The 9,683-nt window shown below is 38.0% G+C and overlaps 1 protein-coding gene across 1 annotated transcript; it reads left to right on the plus strand.

The window, feature by feature from the left end:
- The first annotated feature begins 3,473 nt into the window (after window positions 1–3,473).
- LOC146169834 (uncharacterized) lies at window positions 3,474–5,245 on the plus strand. The gene is made up of 4 exons (XM_083387556.1): window positions 3,474–3,671; window positions 4,329–4,490; window positions 4,913–5,077; window positions 5,187–5,245. The coding sequence occupies exons 1-4, from the start codon at window positions 3,474–3,476 to the stop codon at window positions 5,208–5,210; spliced, it is 549 nt and encodes a 182-aa protein (XP_083243682.1). The 3' UTR covers window positions 5,211–5,245.
- Window positions 5,246–9,683: the final 4,438 nt, after the last annotated feature.

Here is a 9,683-nt window from a genome sequence, read left to right on the forward strand (position 1 = left end):
AGGTGCTTTAATTGTTGTTGATGTTTTACCAAATATTGACAGTCTTAAATTATCTGGCTGTGGAATAACTACAAATGGTGCCAAGTCCATTGCTACAAAGTTATTACATACTAAGGTTCAATGTTAAAAAATAGATATATAAACGTCTATTGTTTCTATTGAACACTTTTTATTACTTTTAACATTATTTTTTCATTTTTGTTACCTAAAATTATTGAACAATGTTGAAACATTGCAGACATTACCTTTATTTACAGATTTCAACACTTGATCTTTCCAATAATAATATTGGTGATGAAGGTGCTTTAATTGTTGTTGATATTTTGACAAATATTGAAAGTCTTAAATTATCTGGCTGTGGAATAACTACGAAGGGTGCCAAGTCCATTGCTAAGGGATTATCAAACACCAAGGTTCGACAATTGTTTTAGTTTTAATTTTGTTTTATACTATTCTATTTACTATGAGCATTACAAATTGTTTACCAATTAAATACTACATATTAACATGAAAATCTAGTATCACTGCTTTACATTGTTTCAGCGTTCTACACTTGATCTTACTGGAAACATTATCGGCAAGTCAGGAATAGACGCTTTGTCCAAGTGCAACATTGATCAGCTTGTCTTGACTTCATATGTGATCCATGAAGGCAAAATATCAAAGCATGTTGATGTCGTGATTGGAAATCATGAAACTGATCTGATGGAAAAACTGGTTGTGAACAAATCTAAGGTAACAATAAGCACAATAAATTGCAAAATCTACCTGAATTTACGTGGTTAAACAGAATAAAACAATTTCACAGGAACACACAATAAGACCTTCAAAGCACTTTTATCTAGCAGGATAATATATATTGCCGTAGTATTCATGAGTGATAGACCGATATATTTAAGAAACATATTGATTATAATCAGGGCTGGGGAGCCGGAGCTGGAGCCCGGAGCCCGGAGCTAAGCATTTTCTCTGGAGCCGGAGTCATTTTTATTATTTTTGTGGAGCCGGAGCCGAGCCCTTTTTATTATTTTTGTGGAGCTGAGCCATTTTTCAATTTGTGGAGCTAAAGCTAAGAAATTATATTTTGTTCCATCTCCAATGTTAGTTAGCCAAAAGCAATTTGTAAAACTTGCCATTGAATAAGTGACTGGTGGCACCGGAGCTGGAGCCGGAGTCATTGGGTGTGTGTTTGATGGCTCCGGAGCTGGAGCCGGAGCCAAAGGATATGAGTTTTACTACTCCGGAGCTGGAGCCGGAGCCAAAGGATTGAGTTTTACGACTCCGGAGCTAATGCTATCTTGCGGTGGCTCCCCAGCCCTGTTTATAATTACGAAAATAGGAAATATTTTTTCCTGAAATTAGAAAAAAAATCATTTTCTATTGTTTAGCATCATTCCACGTTAACAAGCAAAATAAAACTTTAATAAATATAAACAAACTGAAATGTTATTTTGACTTTTTCAATTATTTCAAACTTTGACTATATTTTACATATATAAAAAAAAAATCAGATTTGGGTATCAGCCCGAAAGAGTTATATCGGTTGATCTCTAGTATTGAAACCAACGACATAATCATACCGTCATACGCAGTAATATCTACGACATAATCAGATCTAAATCGTCTGAATAAAACCTAAACCTGTTTGAATAAGTGCTAAGATCATTGGAATAGGACCTAAATGGCCAAAATAATACCTGAAACTGTAGGGAGAGGGTATGGGACGATCGGCTGTTGGGTGTCGACGTTTAGGCGCCCTAGTTTGAACAAATGTTTTGGCAGCGGATTTTTTGCCACTGTTTAGGGTTAGTGGTTGGTAATTGGTGGATTTAGAATATTGGTTAGGTTTGAAATTATTAGAGGAGTTAGTGATGTACTTTGAGGTGGGGTTTGGTGTAAAAGAATATATAGGCCTTATATTATCAACTATAGGCCTTATTCCGAAGCATTTCGAACTTTTCCGATTTAGTCGTTATTCCGACTATGAGGTATTAATCGTATTTTTGCCTTATTCCCAACTGTGTTTTATTCCGAAGTTGATATTTTCATTATTATGACTGGAATCCAATCCATTATGATTATGCTGTTGACTCTTCATCACTATTGTATATTACGTCGTAACATGTCCGTGTAAATTTGCTAGCCTCGTGTGATAGCTGATGGTTATAAAAAATGAATTTGGCAATTAATTTATGTAACCAGAAATAATGCTAATAATATGGAAATGACTGACGTTTTGTAATATTTAAGAGATGTTTTTTTGTTCAAAATATGAACAAACAAAAATTAAAGTTATTTAGACGTTGTTAAATCAAAAGGCGAAGCAAGTCTAGGAGCGATTGCGGAATGTACCACCGGAAAACTTTTTAATAAAAAATGATCGCAGTTTTTTGCATGACCCATTAGTGTACAAGTTAAAATAAAAGTATAATTAAACATCTATGCTTGTATTTGAAATGCATCAAATAAATACTCGCTATGGCGCGCTACACTTTGCTAAGCACTTCACACACATACTTGCACTTGAAATCGCCTTTTTGTTTTATCTGACATCAAGTAATTCTCGTTTATCATTTGGAATAGCGAGGCTTTATATTTTCGTCCAGGTTACAAAATTCAGCATTAATCAATTTGATGTGTTGGAATCAAATCTACCAACATCTGATGTTGTGGCAATCCTCTCTATTTGCTTGCAACACTTTGATCAAGTGGATCTGGGTTTATCACAAATGTCAGCTGTTATGCGTTTATCCAAAATAACAAGCGATATTTTAGAAGAACTAGCTTACGCCATTGCTCTACTTCACAAACCAGTGAGTTAATAATGTTACTATAATTAATTGGCATCTTAATTTTCTATTCAAGGTGTAAGACATCAAGTTAGTAGTCACACAACTTGATTTTGTTTGTTTTTTCTTTAACATGCCTTAAAGTTTTCATCTTAGACTAGTTAGTCGCCATATTGCGTCATATTTAATTATTGAAGTGTCTTGTGTCACTTTCCTGCCGTTCGTCAACCAACATGATACGAGTTCACTTGCAAAGCGCACATTAGATCGGTTCACATTTCAACGTATTATAATACTTCACTGGTCTTAGTTGAATGTAAATTTTTACTACAATCCAAACCATCCTCTTTAAACTGTCTTCTGAACCCCAGGTTCTCCCCTAAGGTTAAGGGTCAAGGGTTAAGTTGTGTGGTGAACCACATCGGGAAGTGTTCCCACTGCGTTTGGTCGCTACAGTAATTTAAATATTCGTGTCATGGATCCTAGTAAGCCGCTGGCATATTCAAGTTGAAGTTTAACAAGTTTAGTCCAAAAAAAATCAAATTGCCTCTCTGTCGCCACCCTACGACACCACGATGGGTGTGTCGGGGGAGTCCAACAATGAGCGCGATATTTTGTAACAATTACTTGCTTTATTTGTTAGAGGGGATGTCCGCCACCAGTGGGCGCTGGTGATTGTTTAAAATGTTTATCAAATCCAAAGTTTCATCTCACCCACAGATCAAATCACTCGTTCTTAGCTACAACAAAGTTAATGATGAGAGTGCTCGTGCAATATCTGCTGCCATCCACAATATTGAGAAGCTGGAACTTTGGGATTGTGAGCTTTCAAATGCTGCGATGCAAACGTTGGCCAAGTCAATCAAGGAACTAAAACAACCGGTTTGTGACATTTCCTTGTAACCATTTATTTTATATTTACTTTTAAAACACTGACGTCTATTCCTGGGGAACGAGGGGTCACGCCCCCTGCGTTTAAAAACAGGGGGCAACTATATTTTTAACCCCTAGGTGATTATTAGGTCGTAACTGTTATACAGGTCCGCGCATAAGGAAATACGTATAGAATGCAAAGTGGGAAGAACTCGCCGCGCCAATAACGTATAGAATACAGGTTGTTATGTGCGAAATATATGGCTTATATTTATAGCGCTGCGAATCGTGCAAGCATTTCGCAATTTCGTGTTATCCATTAACTAAGAAGATATTGACAGTGAAGTGTCATGGATCCTGGTAAGCCGCTGGCATATTCAAGTTGCAATATTATATAAACCTGAACAGGAATGTTAGTTTTGCCATAAATCAGGTTGAAGTTTTTCCAAAAATACTTTCTTGGAAAAAAAAATCTAAAATACCGCAACAATTGCCTCTCTTTCACCACCCTACGACACCACGATGGGTGTGTCGGGGAAGTCCAACAATGGGCGCGACATTTTAAACAATCACTTAATTTATTTGTTAGAGGGGATGTCCGCCACCAGTGGGCGCTGGTGATTGTTTAAAATGTTTATTAAATCCAAAGTTTCATTTCACCCACAGATCAAATCACTCGATCTTAGCCGCAACAAAGTTGATGATGAGAGTGCTCGTGCAATATCTGCTGCCATCCACAATATTGAGGAGCTGAAACTTTGGCGTTGTAAGCTTTCAAATGCTGCGTTGCAAACGTTAGCCAAGTCAATCAAGGAACTAAAACAACCGGTTTGTGACATTTCCTTGTAACCTTATCTTTTTTATATTTACCTTAAAATACTGGCGTCTATTTCTGGGGAACGAGGGGTCACGCCCCCTGCGTTGGAAAACAAGGGGCAACTTTATTTTTAACCCCTAGGTGATTATTACGTCATAACTGTTATACACGTCCGCGCATATAAAAATACGTATAGAAAGCAAAGTGGTAAGAACTCGTCCGCGCCAATAACGTAAAGAATACAGGCGCCGAATTGTGTTTCCTCAGTAAGGTGCAATAACGTAAAGCGACGCGTTTATGCTCCGTCTCATCCCAGACAGAGCAGCGATCGTTCGCCACGCCAGCCAACGCGTTTCTCTTGCAGCGAACATACAGAACACAGAGAGACACAAACTTTCGCTATTTTACAAATTATAGTTTTGTTTGTATCTAGATGAAGCTGCTGGATCTGCGATGGAATAAAATCGATGAAACAAGCGCCACTTCACTCGCTCACTGCTTGCACAATATCGAGTTGTTGAGGATTGGTGGGTGGGAGAACATTTCTTACAAAAGCAAAAATATCCTCAAGTCGAAACTACGGGAACTCAACTTACCTGTGAGAACAAGTTTGTTTTAACTTTTGTTGATAACTTACAATCTGCAAAGAACTTTACCGTCAGCCACGACACAGTTTGAAATCCACTGACACGATTTTATTGTTGCAGGTGGAAAGAGTCAAATTCTTGTAGAATCCGGAATGTTCCACATTTCACTCATTGCTGTCAACATTTAGTTCTAGTTGTTTCATGTTTCATCACTTGCTGCATTTATTTGATTCATTTGCACGTTATGTCGATATCTTTGTTGAATTTCTTGCTTCTTAACTTATTTACCCAACTTTTCACGATTCTTGATTTTTGTTCGACGTTAAACTTCTTGTTTATGCACTCTATGACGTGTAGCCGTAGAGGAGCCCCGACAAGTACTTCCCCATGATATTAACAAACGTCACTTGTTCCACTGTAGTCGCCGTAATTTAGTTCTCGCGAGTTTTAATGCAACCCACATATAAATCCGTCATTAATTTCAAATGTGCTCAATTTTTACATCCATTATTACTTGTTACTTTTTACTTGTTAATGTTTGAGGTTTGTGATTTCCCTTTCCGGGTCTGATCTGTCCTGTGGGCCACGATCACTCATTATCGTTTTTATGCAACGCATTGCTTTGCCTTATTGCCATCTCCCTTTCCTTTAATAACGCCACAACTGCGCTGTTCGCTTCTTTCTGCCACGTTATCGCGTGTCGTCACTCCCCACGATTGTGCTGCGTCACCTGTTGTATTTTGCTGTGTCACCGTTATATGTTGTTTTTTTATTAAACTGATGTTTAATTTACTTTGTTCAATTGGTGAACTTTAAACTGTTTACAGTGTATATTAGATAGGTTTGTTGCAATGAAAAGGTTTACTTATTCCTGAGGTCATAATTAATAAAACGTTAAACTAGATTCTTAACCTATAAGTTTTATGAATGAATTGTGAGAGATTCGGCTGATGTCGGGTCTTAGTGGAAACCCCCTTTCACCCCTTACTATAAGACCCACAGGAAAAGTCCCCAGTTTAAGAACCACTGGTAGATTACATTTGTGACTTTCCAATGTATTTGCATGAGGAGCCTCAAGCCAGAGACCAACTCAGCTGAAAAGCCGCAAGACTTCAGTGCTTCAAAGCGCCACCGCGTGTTTGAGGTTACTTGTCTAATGACCTTGGGCCAACCACGTGTTGACCTTGAGCTAACCACGTGTTGACCTTGAGCCAACCACGTGTTAACATCCAACCTATAAACCTCATATGTATAAATCATTGCGAGAAAATAATCCGCTGTTATGTTTTTTACATTGTGGTCCATTAATAAATCCCTTGGTGCGTCGACCAAATGCTTTGGCTTCTCTAATGTATTTAATCTCAGCTTCTCATTTTTGCACCGAAATAAAAACCAGGTTTACGAAGTCACTTGATTTTTGACGTATATCTAAAAATGTCACGCTAACCCTGGTCCACTCGGACCCAGCAAATTATTTCGGATTCCGCGTTAAAACAAGCCCCTGCTATACAGGGGGAACCCCCAACTTGCCAGCTCCAACATTTATGTTCTCGTTCGGTATTTTCGTCATAATCACTAATTGTGTCATCATCGTAATCGGCAACTCGTTAATCGTAATGGGAGGTCATGACGTCATAGTCAATACTTTAACACGTCACTACAGAAAAATGTAACGTAATCGTCGCCCACTTTTTGTCTGGCTGTCTATTTTTTTATGTCATCATGCGTGTTTTAGCTATTAGTTATGCCATTTTTTTCTTTGATTACATCATAACGGTCGATTGTAGATAGTTTTGTAATTGTGAAGTTCTGGCATAAACCAGATGTGGTTTAAACAAGTAACTGGCTTGTGGTCCCAGCACGGATGTGGTTTTGTATGGCAGGGTTAGTAGAATGTGCTTGTGACCAACTGATGACGTTCGAGCTTTTCTCAATTTTGTTGTTTACGGAAACACGAGCCGCGAAATATCTTAAAAGTAAAAATCCGCTTCTTTATTTGTCGAATAACTTAAATTGAAAATGAATGTGAAAGCCAAAAATTCAAATATTAGTGTATACTTGAAAAGTATTCATTTTTTCAAGGAAAATAATTCAACTAAAAATTAAACGTTTTTGCACTGAATCTGTATTTAGACTCCATTTCACGTTTGCATTTTTTGGAGCGGAAACAGAACATTTTTGAGGTCTATTTGTATTGTGACATCGATTTATGACGTCATCTATAAAATTCCATGACCTTAATTGGTTCTCGCGAAGTAAAAATAAATTTGAGGGGTTCGCGGTAAAAAACGTTTAAAAAAACCCTGTACTGCATCAAAAAAAGACAGTTCGATACGCACTTGTATCATTTTCAGTTAAATTGACATTAACTTTCAAGCTGCTTTACAAATACGTCCTTTGCAATCCTAACTGTCCTAAAGTTTGTTGTTATTACGATATCTGATCCTTTTTTTAAAGTACGGTTGTCAGATCATCTATACAGCCTGCAATGACAAGGTTAATGACATGATGTTCCAGACAGCGCTAACGTTATGCTTATAAGCTCGCCAAGTTGTCAGCCTCTCATGCCGCCGTTGTTCGCTAGAGGCGACAAAGCGCTGAATTGGATTCCAAATTCCTGGTGATTGTTGCGCTTTGGCTTTCCAGACAGCGCTATCGTTATGCTTATGAGCTCGCCAAGCCACCGTTAAGTTTCCGACGCTACATATTTGGTCAAGAGGCGCAGCTAAGCGAGATTGTGATTCTCGAATTTAAAAACTTCCCGAAATATCAGCAGCTTTATGCTTTTGTTCACGTGGCATTGGAGGAGGGGTCGTGACTTCTTCACCAAAGCAGTGACAAGGTGTCACCGAATTAATACAGGGTGTCATGGAATATTATTATTACATTTACTCTCCCATATTAATTTATTCCCTGAAATTATAATTTTGACAATTCGTTTCTTTATTGTAAATCGATATTGAACCTTTAGTGAATGTATTTTGTATTGTCGTGTTTCTTTTCAGTGGCGAATTGTTAATTAGCAATTAGACGCTGTGTTGGTATGGACACCAGTCACGTGCATAAAGACGCCAAGTTAAGCAATGCGAGAAATGATAATTAATAAAGGCTACTGTTGACACCTACATTTAATTGATTATAATAAACCTTAAATCTATTATATTATTCCAATGCGGATAATATTCCAATGCGTTTAGTATTGCAGGTGGCGAAAGACATGCTTGTAATTTAGCGTGAAATTTGTGAGTGGACCTTAATCAATCACACTTGCGCGCTCTGTTGAGGTTTCCTACTACAGTTAACGAATGTACACTTAGCGGTTTCGCAGCTGGAACTTGGCAGGATTGTCAACGACGCACTTTTTCGCTTTGCGTTTAAAGGTTCGCTTTCGCTGGACGTTAATTGTTTCTGATTATTTTTTTATGACGTCATTATTTATTAACGTCAAACGGAAAGTAAGGGAATTCCTCAAATTGAAAATTCGGGACCCCTTTTCGGGATTTTCTGAATGCGCCCCTGGCCATCAATGTTATACAGGTCACGCCAGAATAGAAACTTTGGATTTTGTGCGGGGGAAACGATTTTGCAGCTTAAAATTGCGCGGCTGTAATAACATTTCCGCCCAAATTTGCGCGGTAATAATAACGTTATTTGTAAAATTTGCACTGCTGAAAATGGAGTAGTGAAAACAGTTAGCGCGACGTAAGTTTTGCGCGTTTGAGCGATTTATCGCGGCTGACCGCATTTTACGTTGAATTTACATGAAATGCGACCGCGGCTGATCGGGAAACAGGCCTTACTTTCCAACCTGTAACAGGTGCACGCATAGAGAAGTACGCATAGAATGCAAAGTGGTAAGAACTTGTCAGCGCCAATAACGTATGGAATACAGGTTCTTATGTGCGCAATATACGCATAGCATAGTTCACAGAAATTATACAAGTTGTGCAACTCAGATTCATGCGCGCTCAAATGTTTCCCAAATTGCCTCAATTTATAATGGGCTCTTATGGGAGCAAAATAGAAAATCGTCGTTTTTAATTTTTTTTGGCAATTTTGTAAATTGTAACGACCCAATATACAAACGTATATGTATAATGCACCGAATTAAGGTATAATATGTTAGATTTGTGTGTTATATCGCATTAATTTGGTTAGATTGGCGTTCGAACGAAAAAATAGCAACTATAGGTTTAGGCATTTTAGTTAGGTAAGACGCTATTTACCCGGATTACTAAGTAGGTAAATGCATGTGGGGGCGTTGGTGGAATCCTACCACAGTTAGGGTGGGTCAAGTATTATAATTAAATAAATAATATTTGACCCACCTACACCCAAACGCTAACTCACACCTTAACCCAAATTTTGTGCGTTAATAGCATAACTGTGGTAGGATTATAGTGTATGTGCAGGGCTAAACTGGTGGCGAAAGGGTCCATACGGTAGTAACGGTACAGCATAATAACTTCAGTCCGTTACATTATATCAGTTGGTTAAATTGAGATCCAATCAGTTCCAGTTACGTTCAGTAGATTTTCTTAAGATGCCGTCTTGTTAGGCTTTCGTACACACGCCTGGCCATCGATTAGCAGAGGCGTGTTACGGAATGCAAATAAC

The sequence above is a fragment of the Ascidiella aspersa genome, chromosome 1 (assembly GCF_963924565.1).
Source record: "Ascidiella aspersa chromosome 1, kaAscAspe10.2, whole genome shotgun sequence".
Classification (NCBI taxonomy): Eukaryota; Metazoa; Chordata; class Ascidiacea; order Phlebobranchia; family Ascidiidae; genus Ascidiella; species Ascidiella aspersa.

Excerpts from the sequence above, each read along its gene's own strand:
- LOC146169834 (XM_083387556.1), top strand. The coding sequence starts at position 3,474 with ATGTTTATCAAATCCAAAGTTTCATCTCACCCACAGATCAAATCACTC. Across the intron at positions 3,672-4,328 it reads TCAAGGAACTAAAACAACCG|ATCAAATCACTCGATCTTAG; the intron begins GTTTGTGACATT and ends TTTCACCCACAG. Across the intron at positions 4,491-4,912 it reads TCAAGGAACTAAAACAACCG|ATGAAGCTGCTGGATCTGCG; the intron begins GTTTGTGACATT and ends GTTTGTATCTAG.